The following is a 27,105-nucleotide window of genomic DNA, read 5'->3' as shown; positions in this document are numbered from 1 at the left end:
CTGCTGGGGGCTCGGCCCCGCCCCCCGGCCGCCAGAACGGGCGGCGATTGGTCCAGGCACGGCGAGGCCCCGCCCCCGCGGCGCAGGTTCGGGTGAGAGGCGATCGCGGCCGGAGCGGCACCGGGAGCGGCACCGGAGCGGGAGGTACCGGCGGGGCCGGGTTGGGTGGGGCTGAGCTGGGTTGGGATAGGCTGGGCTGAGCCGAGCCGAGCCGAGCCGGGCCAGGCCAGGCTGGGCTGGGCCGGGCCGGGCCGGGCTTGGCTTTTCCTTTCCCGCACCGGCGGACCTGGCTCGTTATCGCGACGGGTTGGACAGTCGCGACAGGTGCGTGTGTCTCGACAGGCGCGAGTGAATCGGCAGGCGAGGATGGAGGGGAGCGCCCCGCCATTCCCGCCCGGGGCGCACCGCGGGGTATCGCCGGGCAGAAAAGCTGCATGTGGCCGCCGCCCACCCATGGCGACACACCTGTCGCGACAGGCGATGGTGTCGCGACAGCGCGAGGGGTTCGCCTCGGCCGAGTGTAATGCCGGGCACGGCTGCTCCTCCTCGAGCGGCCCGGGCTCCCTCGTCGGCGCCCTGTCGCGATCGGAAGCGGAGGAGCAGGTGCACGGGGCACGGCGGAGCGGGGACCCCGGGGCGGCGGGGCCGAGGGGCGGCGGGGGTCCCGCCGGGCCCGGCTCATTGTTCCGCCGGGTCTCCCGGGCGGCCCCGCCCCGGCTCGGAGCATCCTTTGTGCTGGGCGGCCCCGGGCTTTGTCTGTGGAGCCGCCCCGGGCCGGCGAGACCGGGACCCCCCGCGCCTCCGGACCCCGCACGGGGACCCCCCGCACGCCCCGCATCGCGCTCCGGGCATCCACGGCAGCGGCACCGCCCCCGAGCCTCGCCCGGGCCCGGCCCAGCCCGGGGCTGCGCCCAGCCCAGCGCCGCACACCGGGGCCGGCCCGGCTCTCCGGCGGGGACACCCGGCCGGGCCCCCCGGTCTGGCAGCACCCCGGTTTCGGTGACCGCCGCTCCGGCCTCCTGCCGCAATGACCTGGGGGTCAGCGCCGGGGGGTGACGGGGACCTGGCAGCGGCGATGGGACCCCCCGTGTCCCCGCAGCCTGCGCCGGGACCCCGCGCAGCGCCCCGCGCCCGCTCGGGCGTGGCCGCGCCGTGCCCGTTGCCGTGCCCGGGCTGGGCCGGGCCGGGCCAAGGTGCCCGCGGGGACAAGGACCGCCCGCAGCATCCCGGGCTTGGCGGTAGCAGCTCTGACGGAGCATCCTTCTCCCGCCGATCGCGGTCCCCGCGGGTCCCCGGGTCCTTCCCGGGGCGGTGGCTCGGTGACACCGCAGCTCGTCCCGGCCGGGAGGCGGTCGGTGCGGCCCCGGCAGAGGGACAGCGACACCAGCCCGGCCGAGGCCGTAACGGAGCCGGGGCAGGGCTGGGGGCCGCGGCGGGGGAACCCCCCCGCCGGGACATCTCTCGGGCGGGGAGCGATGCCCACCCAGCCGCCGCCTCTGGCCAGGGACAAGCAGCGGTCGCGGGTCGGTGTCACCGGAGCGGCGGTCGCCAAGCCCAGCCTGACAAAGGGGAGACCCCGCCGGCGGGGTGGGCGCAGGGTGGGGTCGGGCAGGGTGGGTGCCGGGGTCTCGCCGGCGCAGACAAAAGCGGGGGGCGGTGAGGGGCCCCCCGGCCCCGCCGCGCCGCACAATGCCGCAGCCCCGGCACAAAGGCCGGGCCCGGCAGCCGCCCCGACCCCAACAGGTGCCCCCGGCAGCCCCCCCGGCCTGGGGTCCCTTTGTGCTGCCGGGGTCACAGCTGTCCTCGCGGCAGCCGGCGGGGCTGGGGGGGCTGCGAGCCCCCCGAACGGTCGCGCCGCTTTGTGTGCCGGGAAGCGGAGCCGCGGCCGCCGCCTGCCGAGCTGGCCGAGCCGGGGGCTGCGGCGCGGGGTGGGCGGGGGTCCCCGGGGTGTCTGCCGGTGCCCCCCCCGGCGCTGACGCTGCGTTTCTGCCCTGCTCGGTGCTCGGAGCCCGTTGTCTGGCAGAAGCCTCTGGCCACCGCGCCAGCACGGCCACCGCCGGCCGATGCTGGCTGTGCCACCGCGCTGCAGCGGCTGGCTGGAACGCGGGCAAGGGCCCCGGTGCCACCGGGGCCGGTGCCATGCTTGCACTGGGCTGGGGGGACAGAGGGACAGAGCCCCCGGGGATGCTCAGTCTGAGCCTGGGTGCACACTGGGGACACTGGTGTGAGCTGGGGGGACTGAGTGGGAGCGCTGCGTGTGATCTGGGGGCAGTGAGGGCGAAATGGGAGCGCTGGTGTGCCTGACAGGCCACCCTGGGCATCCAGCGCTGGGCACGGGCCCGGTGGCGTGGGGACATCAGGGCTCTGCCACGGGCAGTGCCGGGGGTGGCTGACGGGGGTGGGAAAGGTGCCTGGAGCAGCGGCACGAGGGCAGCGTGGTGGCAGCAGCGTGGGTGGCTCCACGGTGGCCGAGGCCACAGGCAGCAAGTGGAGCTGCCAGCTCTCCTCTGTGCACGGTGGCCAGCCCACGCTTGTGCCCCAGCAATGCCCTGTCCCCTTGCCAGCCCCACCCCCCCTCTGCCAGGCTTACGCCCCTCCTGCCCACCCAGGGCAGCCCCCCCGTGCCCCGCTCCCCCGCGCCAGGGGTCTCATGGTGCCCGGTGCTGCGGCACCGCTGGCAGTCGCGTGCTCCGTGCTCCAGATCCGTCACCGCAGCCCGCTTTCATCTCGGGATGCGACGTGCCGCCTCCCCCACACCCCCTCGGCACTGTGCCACCCCCTCCTGGATCTCCTGCCCGCCCCAGCCTTGCTCTGGGGTCCCGGGGGCTCACAGGGCCAGCGTGCGCCACGGAGGCACTATGGGCACCTGCTCGTCCCCTCTGGTCTCACCCCACCGAGGACGATCTCTGCCCCGATGTCTCGTCCCTGATGTCGGTCAGGGCGGGCCCTGACCGGTGTGGGGACTCGGAGGGTCCTTGGCTGGGGCTGATCCCCTTGTTCCTGTCGTCCCCCTTGTCCCCCACAGTGTGGCTCTGGGCCCGGGTGTCCCCAGCACAGCCGTCGCGTGGGGCAGCAGCTTCCCCATGTGCCTGAGGCAGAGCTGGGGGGCAGGTGTGGGCACCGGACCCCTGGGTGCCAGTGCCCAGCGTGCCACAGTGGCCTGGCACGCTGCACGAGGTCACTGCCACGCCGCCCTGGTCCCCTGGGGGGCTGCTGAGCAGTGTCACAGCTGTGCATGCCGGTGACATTCCCGAGGGGGGGCCGCCTGCCGGACCCCGGCAGCTGCTCCTGCTGCCCTGTGCCGAGGTGAGGGCACCAGGACAAGACACCCGCTGGCACCGGGATCACCCACGGCAGCCCCTGTGCAGCCAGGGCCAAGAGCCCGCCCACGAAGGGCTGCTGGTCCCCCGCAGTGCAGCCGTGGTCCCTGGGAACACTTGTCCCCACCCCTGCAGCTGCGGTGGTCCGTGGCCTGGGAATGCCCAGCTGCCGGCAAAGCCCGGCCCAGCCTCACGGCCACCAGGGCTCCTGCCAGCTCTGGTGCCCGAGAAGCCATTTGCTGCCCTGCAGGTGCTGGGGTGGGCACTGAAGATCCCTGGCACAGCTCAGGACGGTCCCTTCAGAGCCCTGTCCCGGTCTCAGCACCCGCCTGGGGCCGCCGTGGGGCCGTGGCGGCACCAGACCCCCCCTGCCACGAGCTCCGTGCCCCGGCAGCAGCAGCCTCTGCCCACGGCTCAGTTCTGGCCCCTGGGGCCTGTCCCAGGGGATGGGTGGGCACCAGGGGCCGTTCCAGCAGCGCTGCCCGGTGCCAGCGTCGTGTCAGCCATGCCAGACTGCCCCACGCTGCCCGTGGGTGCCTGGGGCTCTGTCTGGTGGAGGGGTCCCTGGTGGTCCTTGCAGTGGGGACAGTGAGGCAGGGGTCTCTTTGTGGGTCTCTGCAGTGAGGTCTCTGCTCTGGGGGTTCTGGCGGGGTCCCAGCCCACCTCGTGCCCCCCGGGTGGGCACAGCTGGCATGTGCTGTCCCTGTTCTGACGGGTCGATGGTGTTTGACCTTCACCAAATGATTTATTGATCCTGTCTGGGGATGCCCCTCGCTGCCGGGGGCTCAGGCAGTGCTGAGGCAGGGCAGGGGTCTCTGGCGGAGCTGGCACCTCCCAGGGCAGTGGGCACAGACTGAGTGATGCCAGTGAGTGATGCCAGCCCTGGTGCTGTCCGTGCCAGTCCTGGTCACTCACAGGGACACGGTGGGCAGCCTGCCCTGGGCGTGGGCGCTGTCACTTTGTGGGGACGCCCACGGCACACGTGGCAATGGCAGCGGAGGGTGGCAGGGATGGGGTCTGGCAGTCCTGCCCAGGTGCTGGGCCTGCAGAGGGGGGTGGCACTGGCCGGGGTGCAGCCTGGAGTCACTGCAGCGGGGCTCTGGGCAGGGAGGCAGCCCCAGCTCCGTGCCAGGCCCCTCCTCTGCACGGATCTCCCGGGATAATCCATCGCCGTGGCCCGCGCGGGATGCGCAGCTGCGGGGCTCAGCCCTGCCCACACCGGGGCACCTCCGGCCGGGGTGGGCAGCGGAGCGACCCCCAGCCCCGGGGGGCTCCCGGTGGTCACCCCACCGCCGCCTCTGCCCTGCAGCACCATGATGGCCAACGCGGCCACCATGCGGATCCTCATCAAGGGGGGCAAGGTGGTGAACGACGACTGCACCCTCGAGGCCGACGTCTACATCGAGAACGGCATCATCCAGCAAGTGGGGCGCGAGCTGATGATCCCCGGTGGCGCCAAGGTCATCGATGCCACCGGCAAGCTCGTCATCCCGGGCGGCATCGACACCAGCACCCACTTCCACCAGACCTTCATGAACGCCACCTGCGTCGATGACTTCTACCACGGCACCAAGGTAGCCCCGCGGCTACCCCGAGCCCTGCCCTGGGGGCTCTGCTGCCCGCCCTGGGGGCTCCCTGCAGGCACGGAGTGGTGCAGGCAGCTCCCAGCCCCGCGGCCATCCCAGGAGCATTGTGGCTTGGCACTGCCTGTCCCCGTGTCCCCGTCCATCGTGTCCCCTCGCTGTGACAGCCCTCCTCCCACACTGGGGCCGTGGCACCCTGTGCCAGCTTGGGCACCTCCCCGTGCCGGTGGCACTGTGTACTGAGTGTTGCTGCCTGGGAGTGTCAAGGGGCCAGCCCAGGATTGTCCCTGCAGCTTGTCCCACTGTCCCCAGCACCCACACAGAGCAGCCATTGTGCCAGGCCAGCGCTGGCCGTGCCTGTCCCAGGGTGTCCCCAGGGTGTCCCCAGGGTGCCCGGTGTCCCTGGGCAGGGGGCTCGGCGCTGTGCTGGAGGGAAGGGGCCTGTGCAGTGCCCACGGGCGCCACATGCCAGGCCTGCTCCCTGTCGCTGTCACCCGCCTCGTGGCGCCTCCCGAGAGGGCCGATGGGCAAAGGAGCTTTGGGGATTAGCGGGGCCGGGTGAGCCGGGGACAGCGGCGGTGCCACCGTGCCTGCACTGCCGCCCACGCTGCCGCGGGGGGGGCTCCCCGCGGCCCCATCCCACGCGGGGCTCTGTGCCTGGGGGCTGCCGGCTCCCTCAGCACCCCAAACCCAGGGGTTGGCCGGGGGGGGCAGCGGGTGCCCCGGTGGTGGCAGGATGGGGCTCTCCAGATGTGCCATGCACCCAGATGTGCTGCCGCAGAGGGGCAGCCACTGGTAGGGCCAGGGGGATGCAGGGGTCCCTGCCTGCACCCAGGAGCCCCGCATGGCTGTGGGCAATGCCCACACCTGGCACCTGCCCGGCACCTGGGGGCTCACCTGGCTCAGGGCAGGGCAGGGCCGGTGCCAGCAGTGCCGGGGGATGATCCCTGACCCCCCCGCCGCGCTCCCTGTGCCCCCCGTGCAGGCAGCGCTGGTGGGGGGCACGACGATGATCATCGGGCACGTCCTGCCCGACAAGGAGACGTCGCTGCTGGACGCCTACGAGAAGTGCCGCAGCCTGGCCGACCCCAAGGTGTGCTGCGACTACGCCTTGCACATGGGCATCACCTGGTGGGCGCCCAAGGTGAGCGTGGCCCGGCTCCGGGAGCAGCTGCCGGGGCTAATTCCCAGCCCCGCTGATCCCATTAGCTGCTTGGGGGGTGGGCTGAGCCCCCAGGATGCCTTTTGAGCTGCCCTGAGCCGGGCTCAGCAGGGCAGGGGCTCAGGGGTGCCCCGGGGCAAGGGGTCCCTGAGGGGCTGAGCCCCTGGCTGGGGCAGGGAAGGTGCTGCTGCTGCTCCATGGAGGGGAGCAGGGTGCCCAGGGCTGGTGGTCCCAGCCCGGGGGGACCCCAGCCCACAGCATGACCCCCATGGTGGGGGTAGGCAGGACTGGTGACCAGACCCCATCCCACGGCAGACGCAGCCCCTGCAATCCCCTCAAAGCTGCTGGAGTGGGATCAGACCTGGCTCCCGGCTGTGCTGCAGGGAGACCCCAGCCCTGACCCCCCCTTCCAGCAGAGCAGGGGCAGAGGGATGGAGCGGGTACCCCCTGGGGGCAGGAAAATCCCTTCTGCTCCCCCCCAGCATCTGTCACTCCCCGTGTCACCCACAAATCCACCTCCCGCGTCCCCAGGGGGTGGCCGGGGCCCCTCGTGGAGTGCGGCCCCGCTTTGACCCCGCTCCCGGCGCAGGTGAAGGCGGAGATGGAGACGCTGGTGCGGGAGAAGGGGGTGAACTCCTTCCAGATGTTCATGACCTACAAGGACCTGTACATGCTGCGGGACAGCGAGCTCTACCAGGTCCTGCGCGCCTGCCGCGACATCGGCGCCATCGCCCGCGTCCACGCCGAGAACGGCGAGCTGGTGGCCGAGGTGAGGGCAGGGCATGGCAGGGCGGTGGGCACCCAGCTGGGGCAGCAGAACCTTCACCCCGATCCCCCCAAATTCCCCAGGGAGCCAAGGAAGCGCTGGATCTGGGCATTACGGGGCCAGAGGGCATCGAGATCAGCCGGCCTGAAGAGGTAGGTGACGGCAGGTGGCCCCGCATCGCTGCAGCAGCGGCACGGGATGTGGCTGGGATGCTCCAGGACATCCGTGTAGCTGCCACCACCCGTCCTTGTGTCACCCACACGCCCATGGGTGCCACCACTGTGTGTCACGTGTGTCACCGCCCGCTCTCTCTGCAGCTGGAGGCCGAGGCCACGCACCGCGTCATCACCATCGCCAACCGGGTGAGTGTCCTGGGCATCGCCCGGCTCGGGGTGGGCAGCCCAGTCCCATGGGGGTCCCTGTGCCTCCGTCGGGGTGCAGGAACCCCCCAGGGGGCTGGGTGCCATGGAGACAGCGCCGCCGACCCCCTCTCCGCAGACCCACTGCCCTGTGTACCTGGTGAACGTCTCCAGCATGTCCGCGGGGGATGTCATCGCCGCTGCCAAGATGCAGGGTAGGGGACACGGGGGGACCTCCCTCCCCAGCACCCCCGTGGGCAAGGGGCACCCGTGTGGGTGCAGGGAAACGCCCTGACACAGCACACACGTGGGCTTGGAGGGGTGCGGACATGGGTTGTGGAGCTGTGGGCATGCGGAGAGACACACGGGCAGACACATGGACATGGGCAGACACACGGGGACAGACAGACACAGGCATGGGCAGACACACGGGGACAGACAGACACAGGCACGGGCAGACACAGGCATGGGCAGACACACGGGCACAGGAACTCGGGTGTACCTGTGTGGCCATGCCCTAGCACAGGTGAGCACACCTGGGCCCCCAGCTCTGCTCGCACACAGGGGACACACGTGAACACACCCACGTGAGCACAGAGGGGACACAGAGGGGACACACACGGGACACACACGGGACACACACGGGACACACACAGGTCACACAGACCTGAGCACACAAAGGATATGCACCTGAGCACACACAGGTCACACAGGTCACACACATGAGCATACACAGGTCACACAGGACACACACACCTGAGCACACACACACACAGGTCACACAGACCTGAGCACACAAAGGACATACTTGAGGCCACACAGGTCACACACACCTGAGCACACACAGGTCACACACCTGAGCACACACACACACAGGACACACACACAGGTCACACACCTGAGCACACACACAGGTCACACAGGTCACACACACCTGAGCACACACACACCTGAGGTCACACAGGACACACACACCTGAGCACACACACACACAGGACACACACACAGGTCACACAGACCTGAGCACACAAAGTATATACACCTGAGCACACACAGGTCACACACCTGAGCACACACAGGTCACACAGGTCACACACCTGAGCATACACAGGTCACACAGGTCACACACATGAGCATGCACACACCTGAGGTCACACAGGACACACACACCTGAGCACACACAGGTCACACAGGACACACACACCTGAGCACACACACACCTGAGGTCACACAGGACACACACACCTGAGCACACACACACACAGGTCACACAGGTCACACACACCTGAGCACACACACACCTGAGGTCACACAGGTCACACACCTGAGCACACACAGGTCACACAGGACACACACACCTGAGCACACACACCTGAGCACACACACACAGGACACACACACAGGTCACACACACCTGAGCACACACAGGTCACACACCTGAGCACACACACACCTGAGGTCACACAGGTCACACACCTGAGCACACACAGGTCACACAGGACACACACACCTGAGCACACACACCTGAGCACACACACACAGGACACACACACAGGTCACACACCTGAGCACACACAGGTCACACAGGACACACACACCTGAGCACACACACACACACACAGGTCACACACCTGAGCACACACACACCTGAGGTCACACAGGTCACACACACCTGAGCAGACACACACCTGAGGTCACACAGGTCACACACACCTGAGCACACACACCTGAGGTCACACAGGTCACACACCTGAGCACACACCGGACAGAGGGCTCCCGCCCCGATGGGAGCACGGCTGTGCTGGCACGGGCTGTGCCCACACGCGTGGCCCCGCACGCCCGCCTGTAGCACACGCGTGTGCCTCCCCCGGCAGGGAAGGTGGTGTACGCGGAGACGACCACGGCGCACGCCACGCTCACCGGGCTGCACTACTACCACCAGGACTGGTTCCACGCCGCCGCCTACGTCACCGTGCCGCCGCTGCGCCTCGACACCAACACCTCCGCCTACCTCATGAGCCTGCTCGCCAAGTGAGACCTGCCCCGGGCGCCTCTCCCTGCCCCAGGGCACCCCGGCCCTGCCAGCCGCGCTTGCCAGCGCTGCCTGGGCATCCTGGTGCCTGGCACAGCCAGGTGTCCCAGCCTGGGTGCCAGGCTGTGCCTCTGCCCCAGGCACTCCGCTCCCCTGTGCTGTGGCCTCGAGGCACCTCGTCCTCTGGGCACCCCACGTGGTGGGCATCGTGCTCCCTGTGCCGTGCTGCCTGGACACCGTGCACCCCCGGGGACGCGCTCTGCGGGGGCTGCACTTCCCAAGGGCTCGCTGAGCTCCTGGGCTGTGCGTGCTGCACTCACCCGCTCCCTGCTTGGGTGCTCCTTTCCCTGGGCACCCTGATCTCCAGGCACCCCCTGGTGTGGGTGCCCCATTCCCTGGGTGCTGCATTCCCTGGACATCTTGCTCCCTGGGCACCCTGATCTCCAGGCACACCCTGGTGTGGGTGCCCCATTCCCTGGGTGCTGCATTCCCTGGACATCTTGCTCCCTGGGCACCCTGATCCCCAGGCACCCCCTGGTGTGGGTGCCCCATTCCCTGGGTGCTGCATTCCCTGGACATCTTGCTCCCTGGGCACCCTGATCTCCAGGCACCCCCTGCTGTGGGTGCCCCATTCCCTGGGTGCTGCATTCCCTGGACATCTTGCTCCCTGGGCACCCTGATCTCCAGGCACCCCCTGCTGTGGGTGCCCCATTTCCTGGGTGCCCCATTCCCTGGGCACTGAGCTCCCCAGGCACCCCACGGCAGGGGTACCCCATGCCCCAAGTTCTGGGCTCCCTGGGCACCCCAAGCAGCCCTGGCAGTGCCATCCCCCCCACCCCGCTCTGTCCCCCACAGCGACACGTTGAATATCGTGGCCTCGGACCACCGGCCCTTCAGCACCAAGCAGAAGGCCATGGGCAAGGAGGACTTCACCAAGATCCCCCACGGTGTCAGCGGGGTGCAGGACCGCATGAACATCATCTGGGAGCGCGGCGTGGTATGGCACTGCTGGCCTGGGCACGGGGCTGGCGCTGGGGGCTCGCTGGGGCCTGGCTGCAGTGGGACATCCCACGGGGCGTTCACCCCCTGGCGCGAGGGCGGGGGGCAAGGAGCTCCCCAGAGCACCCCAGTGGGGCCTGGCAAGGATCCCGACCCCGCAGCACGCCTGGGGTTTTTGGGGGACTGGGGCTGACAGGGAGCGCCACAGCCCAGCCCATCCTCACCCCCGCTCCGGCGGCAGGTGGGGGGTAAGATGGATGAGAACCGCTTCGTGGCCGTGACCAGCTCCAACGCTGCCAAGATCCACAACCTGTACCCCCGCAAGGGCCGGATCATCCCCGGCGCTGACGCCGACGTCGTGGTCTGGGACCCCGAGGCCACCAAGTAGGTGCAGCCCACGGCGGGGGGGCCGGGGAAGGCTCCCTGTGCCCCCAGCAGCCACTGAGGGCCCCATCCCCCTGCCCAGGACCATCTCTGCCAGCACCCAGGTGCAGGGCGGGGACATCAACCTGTACGAGAACATGCGGTGCCACGGGGTGCCCCTGGTCACCATCAGCCGCGGGCGCGTGGTCTACGAGAACGGCGTCTTCATGTGCGCCGAGGGCACCGGCAAGTTCTGCCCGCTGCGCTCCTTCCCCGACATCGCCTACAAGAAACTGGTGCAGCGGGAGAAGGTACGGGGCCAGGCATGGCCGTGCCAGAGCGGTGCCGTGGCTGTGCCAGAGCGGTGCCGTGGCCGTGCCATGGCTGTGCCATAGTGGTGCCATCGCCGTGCCGCAGCGATGCCTCGGTGCGGGACAGGGCTGCACCGTGCTGGCTGCTGGAGGGAACAGGGGGCAGGGGCTGTGCCAGAAGAGGCTCTGTGCCAGGCCGATGCCACGCCGTGCCGGACCATGTGCCAGGAGCACAGGGCAGGGTCCCTGCGGGTCAGCGTGTGACAACGGACCCTCCCCTGGCTCCTTGCCAGCACTGGCAAGTGCAAGAGGACAGTTGTCCACCCAGGCTCTGCCCTTTGCTGGCTCTCCCAAGGCAGCCCCACAGCTCACGGTGGCCCCCAGCGTACCGGGACAGGGACACGAGTGGCTGGGGCTGCCCAGCGGTGACAGCCGGGAGCTCTGGCAGTCCCTGTCACTAGGGACCCGCTGTGCCCCCTCGCTGTGGCTGTAGGGGACAGGCTGGGGGCCAGCGTGGTGCTGATGCTGCAAGGGAAGGGGCACTGGGGGCTCCGGCAGCTCACAGGAAGGGGATGGCCAGCACTGGGGCGCTTGTCGGGAGCTCTGTGTGGTTCGGGGGGCACAGGGCATCGCATGGGGTTGGCTCGATTCGGCTTGGCTTGATTTGGCTTCATTTAGCTTGGCTTGGCTTGGCTTGGCTTGGCTTGGCTTGGCTTGGCTTGGCTTCGCCGGGGGGACGGGGCAAGGGGCTGCTCTGCCAGGGCCACCCACCTCCCCCAGCCCCTGCTCCTGCCCTGCACTGCTCGGCACCGGGAGCCCCACAGCCCGCCCAGCAGCTCTCCGAGTGCCCCCTCCCCAGCCGCAGCCCCCTCCCCAGCCCCTTCCCCGCCCCGCCCGGCCGATCCGCACCCCGCTGCCGGGCCCTGGCGCCCCGCACCCCGCTGGCCCCGCCGGCCCCGCTGGCCCGGCCGCAGCTGACGCTCTCTCCGCTCTCTCTCTCGCTCCCGGCAGAGTCTGAAGCTGCGGGGTGTGGATCGCACCCCGTACCTGGGGGACGTGGCCGTGGTTGTGCATGCCGGGAAAAAAGAGACGGGGACGCCCCTGGCCGATACGCCCACCCGGCCGGCCACGCGACACGGGGGCATGAGGGACCTGCACGAGTCCAGCTTCAGCCTGTCCGGTAAGAGCGGGGCCGCAGAGGGCCCCGGGGCTCGCCCGCAGCCCCCCTCCGGTGGCTTCTGCCACCAGCCAGGCCCTTGTCCCCCCGGGGTGTCCCCGTTGCCCCCGCCACCTCCCAGGGTGCTCCCGCCGCCACCGCAGGGTGTCCCGGCATCCCTCCGCTAGGGCTGTCCTGTCACCCCCTTCTCCAGGCTGTCCCCGTCCCCCTGCAGGGTCCCCCCAAAGCCCCCCAGCCATCCCCGAGGCGCAGCCCCCCCTGTCCCGGGCAGGGCCGTGGCAGAGCAGGAGATGCCCCGGTCCCGGAGCTGCGGCCCCCGCTCCGCGCACCGTCCGTCGTGTGGCCGCGCCGGTGGGGCGGGCCGGGGGCTGCGCCGGCGGGGGGGCACCGGGGCTCTGTGGGACGGGCGGGGCCGCGCGCTGCACCGGGCAGCTCCCCCGGGGGCTCGGGGCCGCTCCGTGCCGGCCGGCGCCGCCCGGTGCTCGGCTGACACCGGCGGCTCCGTCCTCGGGCGGGGCGCGGGCACGGGGGGTCCTGGATGGCAGCGCGGGCACAGGGCAGGGCGGCGGGGGGGAGGCGGTGGTCACTGGGGTCAGTGCGGGTCAGTGCGGGTCACTGCTGGTCAGTTCTGGTCACTGCTGGTCACTGCTGGTCAGTTCTGGTCAGTGCTGGTCAGTGGGGTCACTGCTGGTCACTGCTGGTCAGTTCTGGTCAGTGCTGGTCAGTGCGGGTCAGTGCGGGTCAGTGCGGGTCAGTGCGGGTCACTGCTGGTCAGTTCTGGTCACTGCTGGTCACTGCTGGTCACTGGGGTCAGTGCTGGTCAGTGGGGTCAATGCTGGTCAGTGCTGGTCAGTATTGGTCACTGCTGGTCAGTTCTGGTCAGTGCTGGTCAGTGCTGGTCAGTGGGGTCACTGCTGGTCAGTGCTGGTCAGTGGGGTCACTGCTGGTCAGTTCTGGTCAGTTCTGGTCAGTTCTGGTTAGGGCTGGTCAGTGGGGTCAATGCTGGTCAGTGGGATCACTGCTGGTCAGCGCTGGTCAGCGGGGTCACTGCTGGTCAGGACTGGTCACTGCTGGTCAGCGCTGGTCAGAGCTAGTCACTGCTGGTCAGGACTGGGTCAGAGCTGGTCACTGCTGGTCAGAGCTGGTCACTACTGGTTACTGCTGGTCAGTGCTGGTCAGCGCTGGTCAGCGCTGGTCAGGACTGGGTCAGGGCTGGTCACTGCTGGTCACTGCTGGTCAGCGCTGGTCAGGACTGGGTCAGGGCTGGTCAGTGCTGGTCACTGCTGGTCAGAACTGGTCACTGCTGGTCAGGACTGGGTCAGAGCTGGTCACTGCTGGTCAGTGCTGGTCACTACTGATTACTGCTGGTCAGTGCTGGTCAGAGCTGGTCAGCGCTGGTCACTGCTGGTCAGAGCTGGTCAGCGCTGGTCAGAGCTGGTCAGAGCTGGTCAGAGCTGGTCACTGCTGGTCAGAGCTGGTCAGCGCTGGTCAGAGCTGGTCACTGCTGGTCAGCGCTGGTCAGCGCTGGTCAGAGCTGGTCACTGCTGGTCACTGCTGGTCAGCGCTGGTCAGGACTGGGTCAGAGCTGGTCAGCGCTGGTCACTGCTGGTCACTGCTGGTCACTGCTGGTCACTGCTGGTCAGCGCTGGTCAGAGCTGGTCAGGACTGGGTCAGAGCTGGTCACTGCTGGTCACTGCTGGTCAGCGCTGGTCAGCGCTGGTCAGGACTGGGTCAGAGCTGGTCAGAGCTGGTCACTGCTGGTCAGCGCTGGTCAGAGCTCCCCACGTGCAGCACAGCCGCGGTGGGAGGGGGGGACACCAAGCCCCCGTTGTCCCCGTGGTGCCAGCGGTGCTGGGGTTGCCAGGGGGTCATGGGGCTGTGCCCAGCCACCCCCCCGGCTCCTGCCGACCGTCCGTGTGTCCGGCAGGTTCTCAGATCGATGACCACGTTCCAAAACGAGCCTCGGCCCGGATTCTCGCTCCCCCCGGGGGCCGGTCGAGCGGCATCTGGTAGAGCCGGGGACGTGTCCCCCGAGTGAGGAGCAGGCGCCGCCCCCCGCGCCCCCGGACCCGGCTCCGGCGGGGCTCCCGTCGCCGCGGGGGCCCCGCCCGGCCCCCGTGCTGCCGGCGGGGCCGTGCCGGCGGCGGGGCCGTGCGCGGGGGCCACGGAGGGCCGGGGGCAGTGGGTGCCCCCGCGGCCCTTTTCTGTTTGCACGTTGGATTTGGATCAGTGAATTTTTGACTTGTTTGTGCATCACGTGGAAATACTCTGAAGTGGTTTGTGTCACTAGCGTAGGGGAGACGCAGGGACCCCCCCCACACCCCTTTCTGCCCCATCCCTGAACCCCGTCCCCAACCCAGCACCCCATCCAGTGCTGGTCAGTGCTGGTCATCCAATTCCTGCCCCCCTCCATTCCCGTCTCTTGTCCCCCATCCCTGAACCCCGTCCCCAACCCACCACCCCATCCTGAGCCCATTCCTGCCCCCCTCCATCGCCAGCTCTCCGTCCCCCATCCCTGAACCCCCATCCCTGAACCCCCGTCTCCATCCCTGACCTGTCACCAGCCCCCATCCCTGACCCCCATCTGCACCCCCATTTCTGCCCCCTCATGGCCCCAAAGCTCCACCCCTGCCCCCCATCCCCATCCCTGCACCTCCCCATCCCCACACGCCCCTTCCTCCCCACCTTGAGCTCCCCCAGCCCCGCAGTGAGTGGTGTCACACACCTGTGCCACACACCTGGGTCACACCTGTGCCACACCTGGGTCACACCTGTCACACACCTGGGTCACACCTGTGCCACACACCTGGGTCACACCTGTGCCACACCTGTGCCACACCTGCACAGGCCCAGGGGGTGTTTGCACATGCGTGTGCACAGGTGAACCCCTGGGCAGGTGTCAGCACACCTGCAGGCGTGTGTCCTGTGTCCCACCTCTGTGACACCTGTGCCAGGCCCTCACCTGCCAGGTGAGGTCCTGGTCACCTCCCAGGTCCCCCTTCACCTGCCAGGTGAGGTCAAGGTCACCTCCCAGGTCCCCCTTCACCTGACAGGTGAGGTCCTGGTCACCTCTCTGGTCAGTGCTCACCTGCCAGGTGAGGTCCTGGTCACCTCCCATGTCCCCCCTCACCTGCCAGGTGAGGTCCTGGTCACCTCCCATGTCCCCCCTCACCTGCCAGGTGAGGTCCTGGTCACCTCCCAGGTCCCCTCTCACCTGCCAGGTGAGGTCCCAGGTCCCCCCTCACCTGCCAGCCCCCAGCCCTGTCCCCCCGGGCCCGTGTGTGTGTGTGTGCCCCCCCGAGGGTCCCTCTCCCCTGGTTTCGGGGGTGTCCCGGCCCCGGTCCCTCCCTGCCCCCCGTCCCTGTGCCCTCCCCCTGTAGGTGCCTGTAGGTGTTTGGGGGCCGGCGGGCCCTGGCGGGGGTCCCGAGTCCCCCCGGGGGTCCCGCACGGCCGATTTAGGAACATGCCGTCCTGTGTGCTCATTAAAGACCGTTCACAGCGCTGGCCGCTCCTCTCTGGGGTCCGGGGCTGGACGGGGACAGGGACGGGGACAGGGGGCAGGGACGGGGTCAGGGGACAGGGTCAGGGGGCATGGACGGGGTCAGGGGGCAGGGGACAGGGGGCAGGGGGCAGGGGACAGGGGGCAGGGACGGGGGGCAGGGACGGGGGGCAGGGGGCAGGGGACAGGGGGCAGGGACGGGGGGCAGGGACGGGGGGCAGCTTTAGGGACCCCATGGCCACAGCCCCAGGGTGAGGGACCCTCCCCTTCTGCACTGGGGGCCAAAAGGGCACTGACATGGGGACACGGGGGGACACGGGGACATGGGGGGGACACGGGGACACAGAAGGGATCACGGGGACACAGAGCGGATCATGGGGACACGGGGGAACACGGGGGGACACGGGGACATGGGGGGGACACGGGGACACAGAGCGGATTGTGGGGACACAGGGACACAGGGGGACACGCGGACACCGGGGGACACAAGGGACACAGAGGGGATCGTGGGGACACAGAGCGGATCGTGGGGACACGGGGGGACACGGGGACATGGGGGACACGGGGACGCAGAAGGGATCACGGGGACACAGAGCGGATCATGGGGACACGGGGGAACACGGGGGGACACGGGGACATGGGGCGGACACGGGGACACAGAGGGGATCGTGGGGACACAGAGGGGATCGTGGGGACACAGGGACATGGGGGGACATGGGGACACCGGGGGACACGGGGACACAGAGCGGATCGTGGGGACACAGAGGGGATCGTGGGGACACAGGGACATGGGGGGACATGGGGACACCGGGGGACACAGGGACACAGAGCGGATCGTGGGGACACAGAGGGGATCGTGGGGACACGGGGGGACACAGGGACATGGGGGACACGGGGACACAGAGCGGATCATGGGGACACAGGGACATGGGGGGACACGGGGACACCGGGGGACACAGGGACACAGAGGGGATTGTGGGGACACAGAGCGGATCGTGGGGACACGGGGGGACACGGAGACACAGAGCGGATCGTGGGGACACGGAGGGGATCGTGGGGACACAGAGGGGATCGTGGGGACACAGGGACACGGGGACATGGGGGACACGGGGACACAGAGCAGATCGTGGGGACACGGGGGAACACGGGGGGACACGGGGACACAGAGCGGATCGTGGGGACACAGAGGGGATCGTGGGGACACAGAGGGGATCGTGGGGACACGGGGGAACACGGGGGGACACGGGGACACAGAGCGGATCGTGGGGACACAGAGGGGATCGTGGGGACACAGGGACACGGGGGGACACAGGGACACAGAGGGGATCGTGGGGACACAGAGGGGATCGTGGGGACACGGGGGAACACGGGGGGACACGGGGACACAAAGCGGATCGTGGGGACACAGTGACAATGCGGGGGGACACGCGTGGGGACAGGCTTGGAGATGGACCACCAGGGGACGTGGGACACGCGTGAAGGTTTGGGGACGCGGTAAGCCAAGGGGGTCACAGCGCCGGCCCTGTCACCCTCTGCTGGGGTGCACAGGGGGTGGGGGAGGTCCCGGGGGTCTTGGACGGGCTCGGGGGTCTCCTGGGTGTGCCCGGGTCACTGCGGGGCCCGGGGGTCCCCAGGACTGGGGGCTCGGGGGGCTGCCCGGGGGATCTCGGGAGGGGAGCGCGGGGGTTCGGACAGGGGGGTCCTGGGGGGCTCTGGGTGGGGGCCCCAGGAAGAATCGTGAAGAGTCACAGAACGGTCCCGGGGAGGGGCCCCGAGGGCTCTGGGGGTGTTTAGGGGGGGCCTGGGGGTGTTTAGAGGGATCTGGGGGTGTTTAGGGGGGGGCTGGGGGTGTTATTTGGGATCTGGGGGTGTTTAGGGGGTCTGGGGGTGTTATTTGGGGTCTGGGGGTGTTATTTGGGGTCTGGGGGTGTTTAGGGGGATCTGGGGGTGTTATTTGGGGTCTGGGGGTGTTATTTGGGTTCTGGGGGTGTTTAGGGGGTCTGGGGGTGTTTAGGGGCTCTGGGGGTGTTTAGGGGGGGCCTGGGGGTGTTTAGGGGGATCTGGGGGTGTTATTTGGGATCTGGGGGTGTTTAGGGGGTCTGGGGGTGTTATTTGGGGCCTGGGGGTGTTATTTGGGGCCTGGGGGTGTTTAGGGGGATCTGGGGGTGTTATTTGGGGCCTGGGGGTGTTTAGGGGGATCTGGGGGTGTTTAGGGGGTCTGGGGGTGTTATTTGGGGCCTGGGGGTGTTATTTGGGGTCTGGGGGTGTTTAGGGGGATCTGGGGGTGTTATTTGGGGTCTGGGGGTGTTATTTGGGGCCTGGGGGTGTTTGTTGGGGTCCCGAGGGCTCTGGGGGTGCAGAAGCCGCCGCCCGCCAGCAGGGGGCGCAGGTCGGGCCCGTTGCCATGGCGACGGGGGCTCGGCCATGTCCGTTGTCATGGCCGAGGGGGCGTGGCCAGGGTCGTTGCCATGGCAGCAAAGAGGGGCGTGGCCAGCCCGCTGCCGATGTCCTGGGGGCGTGGCCACCCCGTTCCAAACGCTCGGGGGGCGTGGTCATACCCGTTGCCATGGCGGCGGGGGCGGGGCGGGCGGTTGGCACCGCCCGCGGGGGGGCGGCGCAGGCGCGGTCGGTCCGTGCGGTTCCGGCCCGGTCCCGGTCCCGGTCCCGGTCCCGGAGCAGCGGAGCGGGGGCAGCGGAGCGGCGGCGGCCGCGGCCGAGCGGTGAGCGCGGCGGGACCGCCCGGAGGGCAAGGGAGGGAGCGGGCAGCGCTGCTGACATCACTCGCATCCCCGCACCGGCCGCCGCCGCCCGGCAGGACCGGCCGGGGGGGCCGCGGGGCCTTCGGGGATGGAGCGGCGGGGCCGGGCCGGGAACGGGGCTGGAGAAGCGAGGCCAGAGGGGCGAGGGGCCTCCGGAGATGGGGCGTCCGCAGGTGAGGGGGCCGCCGGTTCGTGCGGTAACGCCGGGGGTGGAGCGGTTGCAGCCGGGCCGCGAACGGGTCCGGGCCGAGCGGCGAGGCCGAGCGGTCCCGCGGGGCCGGTGGCGGCGAGGCCCGACCTGACTCAGCGGCGGCCGCTCCGGCCTCCCGGCTGCGTCTCCCGCGGGACCGCGGGCATGGCACGGTGCGGTCCCGGTACGGAACGGCCCCGGCGTGTCACGGCACGGCACCGGCTCGGCTCCGGTACGGCACGCCGGGAGCTGTAGTTTCGGCTCTGGCACCGGGGCATCGCTGCCGTTACCGGCCATCATCGGGGCCCGGCCATCGCCCGGAGACCTCCGGTCTCGGGGGGTCCTGCGGGACCCGGGCCGCCGCCGCTCGGGCACTGCCGGTGCCGCCGGCCCCGTCCCGCGGGTGCCGCTGTGGGTGATGCTGCCGGGATGCCGCCGTGGCGGTGCAGAGCGGCAGGTGGCTGTCACCGTGACACACCGGGCGTGACGCGCTCTCGGTCCTCGGACTCATGGCGGCAAGGCGGCGGCGGTGTCACCGGTGCAGCGCTGTCACCGGTAAGGTGACGGTGTCACTGACGCGCGCGTCTCGGGATGGGGCCGGGGCTCTTCTCTGCGCTCCTCCGCCACTGCCGGGATATCCAGACCCATCTCCCGCCGGGGATGTTCCCGAGCGGCCCCTCTGACACCCCGCCGGGTGACGCGGCTCCCGGGGATGTCGTGAGCGCTTTCGGTGCCTCCCGTGGCGCGTGTGGGGACACTGGGGACAGCCCTGCCCGGCGGCCTGTCCCAGGCGCTGTCCCGGCCGGGGATGCGAGCGTGTCCCGCAGCCAGCCCGGCTCGGCTCGGCTCGGCTCGGCTCATCCCGCGGCATTAATATTTCAGGAGCGGGGGGAGGGCTGCGCTCTGCACATGCTCCCGCCGCCGTACCGACTTATTTAGGTTAGCGGGAGCCGAGCGCGGCGGGGGGATTTGGGCGCTCGGGCACTCGCTCTGCGCCCCGAGCATCGCCGCCGGGAGCCGCCAGCTCCCGGTGCGTGAACGGCCGCTTTGCCTCGCCGCGGGCCGGGACGGGCGCTGCCACCGGGAAACGGTGCTGAGGCCGGAGCCGGTACGGAGCTGGGGTTGGAGCCGGTGCGAGGCTGGGCGCTGCCGGCCCCCGGCAAACGCACCTGTGCCCGGCGGAGCGCGGCTGTGGCACGGGGATGCTCTGCTCGGGGTGGGGGGCACCTGGGTGGGATGTGGGCGAGCGGCCCTCGCTGCTAGCACCCGGGCCGCCGTGGCCGCTGCCAGATCCTCGGCAGCCCCGCGGCGGCTCCGCACGGCGCTCGGCCCCCGCCGGGCTGTCTGCCACCCCCCTCGCGTGTTTGTCACTTGAGAAGCCACCGGGACGGCTCCCAAAATAGAACCCGCCAGTCGCAGCAGCCCAGTTCGCACCGGCACCGCGGTGCTGCTGGGCCGGCACCGCCGCGCTGCTCGGCTCCCGGTGCCCGCCGTCGGTGCCGCCCTCGGCCGCCGCGCTGGCACCTCACGGCCTCACTCTGCTCCCGTTTGTTTGGGCAGAGCGGCCGGGGGGGCTGCGGCGTGGGACCGGGCCCTGACGACCTCTGCGTGCGCCCCGGCAGCGCCGCGGGACGGGCACGGACGCACGCCCGGGGGGCTTCGGTGGCCGTCGGGCCGTGATTAGCAGCTCCTGCCCGGACAATTAAAATGCAGCGGTAAGCGTCTCCCGCCTGGCCGGGCGCCCGGCAACAACCCCTCTCCTCTCGGCCTGCCGGGAATCTGGGCTCAGCTCTTATTTTCGTTAGTTTTTTTTGGCGAGAGCCGGCGGCAAACCGGCTGGGCCGGAGGCTCCCGGCCCTGGGCGCGTCCGTCACCCGGCGTCGGGGCGGCAGTGGGTCGGAGGGTGCCGCAGGCCCTGGCTGCCCTGTCATTACACCGGGGCGTGCTCGGCCCTGCGCCGGGGGCTCGGAGGGCGTTTGGGAGGGTGGCGACCGACTGGGCGGCACCGCGAGCCCCGGGCGGCGTCCCCGCTCCGCCATCGGGACGCGCCGGTGCCTGGCGGGGTCGGGGATCTCTCGGTAGGTCAAGGTGGTCCCGGCGGGATCACGGTTCTCTCCGCGTGTCAGGGCTCTCGGTGTGGGTCGGGGTGCTCCCCGCGTGTCAGGGTTCGCCCCCGCGCTCTCACGTGTGCCGGCGTGTGCGGGACTCGAGGTGCGGCTGGCGCGGCGACACCCCGGTTCATCCCGGCGGGGAATCTGGGGGTCCCTGTCCCGTCCCCCACGAGCGCCCCAGAGGCAGGATGCCGCAGAGCCCTGGCGGCCGTGCCGGCTCCCGCGGGCATCCCCCGCTCGGCCCGGGCGCGGCGTGGCCCCACGGCTCGCGGTGGGGTCCTGCTCCGGCAGCTGCCCCGTTATTTGGGGAAGGGCCGGCGATGGCGGGGGGGTGTCAGCCGCTCCTCGCCGTGCGCGCCGGCAGCCCCTGCCCCGTGCCCCGTGCCGCGCTGCCGCCCCCGCCGCAGCCCCGTGCCCCAGCGCGGCGGTGCCGGCAGCCGCGGCACCGCAGTGCGCGTGGCTCTGGCTCAGCGCCGCGCATGACTCAGCTCCGCTGCCGGAGCCAGGGGAGGGGGGGACGATGGGGAGAGCCCTGGGGGACCCCTGCCCGCACCCCACTGCCGCGATGCCGCGAAACGGGCGCGGGACGGGCTGCGGCTCTCGCCGGTGCCGGGAGCGGGTGGGTGCGCACCTCGCCGTGCCGGGGGCGGCGGCGGCGCGGGGGCCTCGGTTCCAGCTGCTGCGGTGGTGGCTAAAAATACCGACACCCCCCGCGGCTGCGTGCGGTAACACGGCGCGGTGGGACGGGGGTCCCGGGGGTCCCGGCGGCGGCAGGGGACGGATCGGTTCAGCTGCCGGTGGGGTTCCATCAGCTACGGCCGTGCGACATCGCCGGTGCTGAGTCACCGTAGTGCTGTACCCGAGAGTGGGGGGACTGCGACCACCGGGACCCTCTGCCCCCCAAACGGGCCCTGGGGGGTGACAGCACCGCGGGGCGGCAGCGCCCCACAGGCCCCCAGCGCTGCTGCCCCGAGGCGCAGCTGTGCGCCGGCACCGTCCCCCCCTCATTCCCCCGGGCTGTGCCACGGCAAGGGGGGCTCGGGGGGCTGCACCTCCCCCCTGCCCCCGCCTGGCAGCTGGCCCGGGCCCGCGGCCCCCCTCGCCGAGGAGGGAAGCGGATTAACGCCGCCGCTGCCGCCGCTGCTGTGCGGGGGGGGCCGCGGGAGCACCGGGACCCCCGCTCCCGGGAAGGGGCAGCAGGGCCGCTCCTCGGTCGCTGCGCTGAAGCGTTTTGTGCAGGACAGTGAGACTGGAGCTCAGTGCCCCGCACTCTGCTGGGGTTCCCTGTGCCCTGCCGTGCTGGGACTGCAGCCGGGGGTCCTGGAGCCCCCAGCCATCTGGGCGTAGGCTGCCTGCCGGCAGATGTTGCCCCTCTAAGCCCTGCTCTAATGGACCCCGATCCCGGCCCCAGCAGATTAGGCAGCACCGGGGGCCAGAGAGGGGGGCCCTAAGCTGCTTATGGGCACCAGCCCCCGGGAGCCCCGAGGGCTCACCCAGGGCAGCAGCCCCTCGGTGCAGGGGCAGTGCCCTCGGCAGTGCTTGCATCCCCTCAGCAGTGCCTGCGTCCTGGGACCACTTCCCCCTGAGCCACATCCTGCTCCTTACACCCAGTACTCCAAACCTGGCTCCCCTGGGTTCCCCTGTTCAGGCCGGGGCTCCACCTGGCCAGGTGGGCCACACCGGGGCTTCTGGGGGCCCTCATGCTCCCCTGCCATACCTTGGGGTGCACCTGGAGTGGGGTGGGCTGGGGGGTCCCACATGCTGCACTGTGTCAACCTGGCCCTGCTGTCCCTTGTTGCTGGAGCATGGTTGGGATGGGCACCCTGGGTCCCAGTGCTCCCAGTGCTGGAGTGTGGGTGGGATGGATGCCCTGGGTCCCAGTGCTCCCAGTGCTGGAGTGTGGGTGGGATGGATGCCCTGGGTCACAGTGCTCCCAGTGCTGGAGTCAGAGTGGGATGGATGCCCTGGGTCCCAGTGCTCCCAGTGCTGGAGTGTGGGTGGGATGGGCACCCTGGGTCCCAGTGCTTCCAGTGCTGGAGTCAGAGTGGGATGGATGCCCTGGGTCCCAGTGCTCCCAGTGCTGGAGTGTGGGTGGGATGGATGCCCTGGGTCCCAGTGCTCCCAGTGCTGGAGTCAGAGTGGGATGGATGCCCTGGGTCCCAGTGCTCCCAGTGCTGGAGTCAGAGTGGGATGGATGCCCTGGGTCCCAGTGCTCCCAGTGCTGGAGTGTGGGTGGGATGGATGCCCTGGGTCCCAGTGCTCCCAGTGCTGGAGTGTGGGTGGGATGGATGCCCTGGGTCCCAGTGCTCCCAGTGTTGGAGTGTGGGTGGGATGGATGCCCTGGGTCCCAGTGCTCCCAGTGCTGGAGTGTGGGTGGGATGGATGCCCTGGGTCCCAGTGCTCCCAGTGCTGGAGTGTGGGTGGGATGGATGCCCTGGGTCCCAGTGCTCCCAGTTCTGGAGTCAGAGTGGGATGGATGCCCTGGGTCCCAGTGCTCCCAGTGCTGGAGTCAGAGTGGGATGGATGCCCTGGGTCCCAGTGCTCCCAGTGCTGGAGTGTGGGTGGGATGGATGCCCCGGGTCCCAGTGCTCCCAGTGCTGGAGTGTGGGTGGGATGGATGCCCCGGGTCCCAGTGCTCCCAGTGCTGGAGTCAGAGTGGGATGGATGCCCTGGGTCCCAGTGCTCCCAGTGCTGGAGTGTGGGTGGGATGGATGCCCCGGATCCCAGTGCCCCGGTGCGGGGTTGGGGTGCCCGGGGTGCCGGTGTGACCGCTGTCTCTTGGCAGCTGGGGCATGGCCGTCAATGTGTACTCGACGTCGGTGACCAGCGAGAACCTGAGCCGCCATGACATGCTGGCCTGGGTCAACGACTCCCTGCAGCTCAACTACACCAAGATCGAGCAGCTCTGCTCAGGTGGGCGTGTGGGGCGGCGTGGGGGACATGGGGGGTGTTGTCAGGGTGCCCCCAGCCCCCCTTGACAGTGGCTTGGGCCGGCGCAGGGGCTGCCTATTGCCAGTTCATGGACATGCTGTTCCCCGGCTGCGTGCACCTGCGGAAGGTGAAGTTCCAGGCCAAGCTGGAGCACGAGTACATCCACAACTTCAAGGTGCTGCAGGCCGCCTTCAAGAAGATGGGAGTGGACAAAGTAGGTCCATGGGGACGGCGGGGGCTGCCCCTGCCCCGCGGGAGGTGGCCGCGCCGGGGTCCGCGCTGCCCCGTGCCGGTGTCCCCGCCGTGCCGGCGTCCCCGCCGAGCCGGGGGCCACGCCGGGAGCGCTGCCCCACCGGCCCCTCCGCGTCCCCCTAGATCATCGCGGTGGAGCGGCTGGTGAAGGGCAAGTTCCAGGACAACTTTGAGTTCATCCAGTGGTTCAAGAAATTCTTTGACGCCAACTATGACGGGAAGGAGTACAACCCGCTGCTGGCGCGGCAGGGCCAGGACGTCGCGCCCCCCCCTAACCCAGGTGATCACATCTACAACAAACCCAAGAAACCCATTGGCACTGCAGGTAATGTCCGGGGCCCCCCAGCGAGCGCTGCCCCCCGCCCTCTGCACCCCGTGGCGCGCTGGCCGTGGCCAGGCGTCCCCCCGACCCCTGCCTGCGCCCCGCTCTGCTGCCTGCCTGCCTGCGCCGGGGGGGCTGGGCGGGTCTGCAGGGACACCAACACGGCGGAGCACAGGGACCTTGGCTGCCTCCACCTGCCTGCTCAGCCCGGGCTGGGGTGGTTTGTGTCCCCAGGGCCCCCCTGGCTGCCATCCCCCCGTGCCGTGCAGCTCCCGTGGGCGTGGGGGGCTCCCTGTGCTGGCCCAGTGGGAGCTGCCAAAGTCTGGGGGCTCCTCAGATCCCGTGCCGAGCCCCAAGCAAGCCACGAGCACCCTTAGAGGGCTGGGGGCAAGATTTGCCAGGGGAAACTGAGGCAGGGAGGAGGCTGAAGTTGGGAGAGCCTGGAGCCGTGGCTGTGCACAGGGTATCTGCCTGCCCTTGCTGCCCACCGCTGCCCCCCACTCAATTTGGGGGGAGGGTCCCTGCTGGCAGCCCCCCCCAGCTGGCATTAACCCATTGGTCGCCGTGTGCTGTCAAGTCCCCCAGAGGACCTCCCCCACGGGCCCCAAGAACACCCCGAACCCAGCCCGCCTCGGCAACGTGTCCAGCGGCATCCTACGGAAAAACTCGCCTGCCGCCCGCAACGGCGGCACCGAGGCTGACGCGCAGATCCTGGAGCTCAACCAGCAGGTAGGGAGGGGGTCCCTGCCGGGGGGCTGGGGGGCACCGCGGGGCTGGCGGGGCTGAAGGTTTTGGCCGTTTCCCTGTCCCACAGCTGATGGACCTGAAGCTGACAGTGGATGGGCTGGAGAAGGAGCGGGATTTCTACTTCAGCAAACTGCGGGACATTGAGCTCATCTGCCAGGAGCACGAGAACGAGAACAGCCCCATCATCACCGGCATCGTCAGCGTCCTCTATGCCACGGAGGTGAGGGCCGGGCACCTCGGGACGCCCCTGGAGCCGCTGGGACATCCCTGGGCGGGGAGGGCCTCCCTTCCCCCCGAGTGTCTCGGCCTCGTTCACTCCGTGGGGTGCCAGGAGGGGTTTGGGCTTTGCCAAAGCCCTCGTGCCATGCCAGGCGGGGCTTGGTGTGCCCGCCGGTGCCGCCCCTGTGCCGACGGCTGCCGCGCTTCCCCCCAGGAGGGCTTTGCCCCACCAGAGGACGACGAGCTGGAGGAGCAGCCGCCAGAGGACCAGGACGAGTACTAGCCCCGGCCCGCGCCCGCGCCCCCCGCGCCGCCCCCACCATAGACATTGGAGGTCCGAGCCCGCGCCTCGCCCCGCACCGTCACACGCCATCGCGGTCTCCGGCAGTGCCAGGGGGAAGCCACCATCTCCATAACCAGCCGACATCCCTGGGCGAGGAGCGTGGCTGCGCTGGGGGCCGGGGCCGGGCCCGCGCCACCCCCTCCCCGTATTTATTTCTGTTGTCCCCCTGGTGAGAGCGAGTGCCACATCCGCCCTGGTGTCCTGCGCGCCCACGGTGAGAGTGAGAAGGAAGGTCGAGTCCTCGGGGGCCGGCCCAGGGTGCCGTGTACTGCTCACCTTGCTGGGAGCCTCCGGGCCCCAGGACCCCCGTGGCACAGCGAGTGCCGGCCTGGCAGCCTGTCGGGGCGGGAGGCCACGGAGCAGAGCAGGGAGATGTTGGTTCAGGTTCCTGGGAAGGTGGAAAGGAAACCCCAGCCCGGTGCGGCCGTGGCAGCAGGGGGCACCTGCAGCCACGGGGGTCCCGGAGAGGGGGCCTGTCCTCACCACGGCACGGAACGGCAGCGGGCCCTCCCCTCTCACCTGTGGCCCCCACGGAGCCGGAGCTGGGGTGGGTCACCGCGAGGGCTCGCAGCGCCCACCCGCCCCGGCTGCCATGTCCCTGTCGCATCGCTTGTCTGGTCCATCACTCCGGTCGCAACGCTGCATCTGTGTTCGGTTTTATTTAAATAAACTCGTGTGGTAACACTGCGTCCTGCCCGTGCTGGGGGCCGCTGCAAGCTCTGGGACTCCTGACGCTCGCAGGAGGGGGGGAAGCTGGAGTGCACCCGGGTGGAGGCGCTGGGACCGCAGCGTGCGGGGAGGGCAGGGATGGGAAATGGGTGTCGTGTTTGAAAAGCCCGGAGAGACCCCGGCAGCTGCCCCTGCCTCGGCCCGGGAGGGATTCTGCGGGGCGCGGGACGGCTCGGGTCGTGATGTATGGAGAGGGAATGGATCTTGAAGAAGCAGATTCACCCAGGAACTAAATCACCGCGGTTACAAGCGGGGCAGCAGAGCGATAGAAATCTTCTGTTCTTTGACCAGCAAAGTCAGGGGAGAGCGCGAACGCAGTCCCCCACTACCACAAATTATGCAGTCGAGTTTCCCGCATTTGGGGAAATCGCAGGGGTCAGCACACCCGGAGTGCAAGGGATGAGCCTCGCCCTGGGAAAACCACCTGCCTGATCATGGTGTCTCCCCTGCCAGGTAAGTATGACTGCCCGCCCGCCCCGCCCGCACCGCCCGCCCGCCGCACGCCTCGCCACCACACGGCCGGCCCCACCCCGGCCCCGCTCCCGCCCGGCCCCGCTCCCGCCCGGCCCGCACGGCCCGGCCCGCACGGCCCGGCCCGCGCAGCGCCCGCGGACGCGCCAGGGCAGCGCGGGCTTGGCGCGGGCCGTGTCCCGGCATGCCGCGCGGCGGAGGAACATTTGCATGGACACGCCCATGACGCCCGACCGCACCGCACCGCCCCACCCCGCTGTGATTTGCATGGACACGCCCCCTCATCAAACCCCGCCTCCTTCCGCCCCCTCGGGGCAGCGCCCCCTGGCGGCGCGGCGGAGCGGGCCCGCCCCTCCCGGGAGCGTCCGGATCCTCCCGAACGGAACCGGATCCCGAACGGAACCGGATCCCGAACGGAACCGGATCCCGAACTGATCCAGATCCTCCCGCACGGAACCGG

At 70.1% G+C, this 27,105-nt stretch overlaps 2 protein-coding genes and 1 non-coding gene across 7 annotated transcripts; 2 read left to right on the top strand and 1 right to left on the bottom strand.

Annotated features, from left to right (window-relative positions):
* Positions 1-14,133, top strand: DPYSL5 (dihydropyrimidinase like 5). 3 transcript variants are annotated; one of them, XM_068186675.1, is made up of 13 exons: positions 1-144; positions 4,630-4,894; positions 5,889-6,047; positions 6,655-6,834; positions 6,915-6,983; positions 7,149-7,193; positions 7,330-7,405; positions 9,065-9,221; positions 10,078-10,219; positions 10,463-10,605; positions 10,688-10,895; positions 11,907-12,075; positions 14,000-14,133. In XM_068186675.1, the coding sequence occupies exons 2-13, from the start codon at positions 4,634-4,636 to the stop codon at positions 14,083-14,085; spliced, it is 1,695 nt and encodes a 564-aa protein (XP_068042776.1). In that variant the 5' UTR covers positions 1-144; positions 4,630-4,633; the 3' UTR covers positions 14,086-14,133. The 3 variants fall into 3 exon arrangements, with proteins under 3 accessions (XP_068042776.1, XP_068042778.1, XP_068042777.1); XM_068186676.1 differs by lacking the exon at positions 1-144 and adding an exon at positions 303-324; XM_068186677.1 differs by lacking the exon at positions 11,907-12,075.
* Positions 14,134-18,200: 4,067 nt separating this feature from the next.
* MAPRE3 (microtubule associated protein RP/EB family member 3) lies at positions 18,201-26,132 on the top strand. 3 transcript variants are annotated; one of them, XM_068183124.1, is made up of 7 exons: positions 18,201-18,291; positions 23,417-23,544; positions 23,631-23,776; positions 23,938-24,139; positions 24,714-24,865; positions 24,951-25,103; positions 25,317-26,132. In XM_068183124.1, exons 2-7 carry the CDS (start codon positions 23,424-23,426, stop codon positions 25,383-25,385), a joined length of 843 nt encoding a protein of 280 aa, XP_068039225.1. In that variant the 5' UTR covers positions 18,201-18,291; positions 23,417-23,423; the 3' UTR covers positions 25,386-26,132. The 3 variants fall into 3 exon arrangements, with proteins under 3 accessions (XP_068039225.1, XP_068039224.1, XP_068039223.1); XM_068183123.1 differs by lacking the exon at positions 18,201-18,291 and adding an exon at positions 20,076-20,235 and having other exon boundaries at positions 23,938-24,094; XM_068183122.1 differs by lacking the exon at positions 18,201-18,291 and adding an exon at positions 20,077-20,235.
* Positions 26,133-26,471: 339 nt separating this feature from the next.
* On the bottom strand, positions 26,472-26,635 carry LOC137472030 (U1 spliceosomal RNA). Its single transcript, XR_010997985.1, has one exon. It is a non-coding gene; the product is annotated as a U1 spliceosomal RNA (small nuclear RNA).
* Between the last annotated feature and the right edge of the window lie 470 nt (positions 26,636-27,105).

Source organism: Anomalospiza imberbis, chromosome 3 (assembly GCF_031753505.1).
Source record: "Anomalospiza imberbis isolate Cuckoo-Finch-1a 21T00152 chromosome 3, ASM3175350v1, whole genome shotgun sequence".
Classification (NCBI taxonomy): Eukaryota; Metazoa; Chordata; class Aves; order Passeriformes; family Viduidae; genus Anomalospiza; species Anomalospiza imberbis.
Note: the sequence above shows the minus strand (reverse complement) of the source record. Positions and strands in the feature narration are given on the sequence as shown.

Bases quoted from the DNA above. Each gene is read 5' to 3' on its own strand.
- DPYSL5 (XM_068186675.1), top strand. From the start codon at position 4,634: ATGATGGCCAACGCGGCCACCATGCGGATCCTCATCAAGGGGGGCAAG. The intron at 6,984-7,148 runs GTAGGTGACGGC...CTCTCTCTGCAG, and splicing joins AGATCAGCCGGCCTGAAGAG to CTGGAGGCCGAGGCCACGCA. The intron at 10,220-10,462 runs GTATGGCACTGC...CTCCGGCGGCAG, and splicing joins TCATCTGGGAGCGCGGCGTG to GTGGGGGGTAAGATGGATGA.
- MAPRE3 (XM_068183122.1), top strand. The intron at 24,140-24,713 runs GTAATGTCCGGG...TGTGCTGTCAAG, and splicing joins GAAACCCATTGGCACTGCAG to TCCCCCAGAGGACCTCCCCC. The intron at 25,104-25,316 runs GTGAGGGCCGGG...GCTTCCCCCCAG, and splicing joins GCGTCCTCTATGCCACGGAG to GAGGGCTTTGCCCCACCAGA.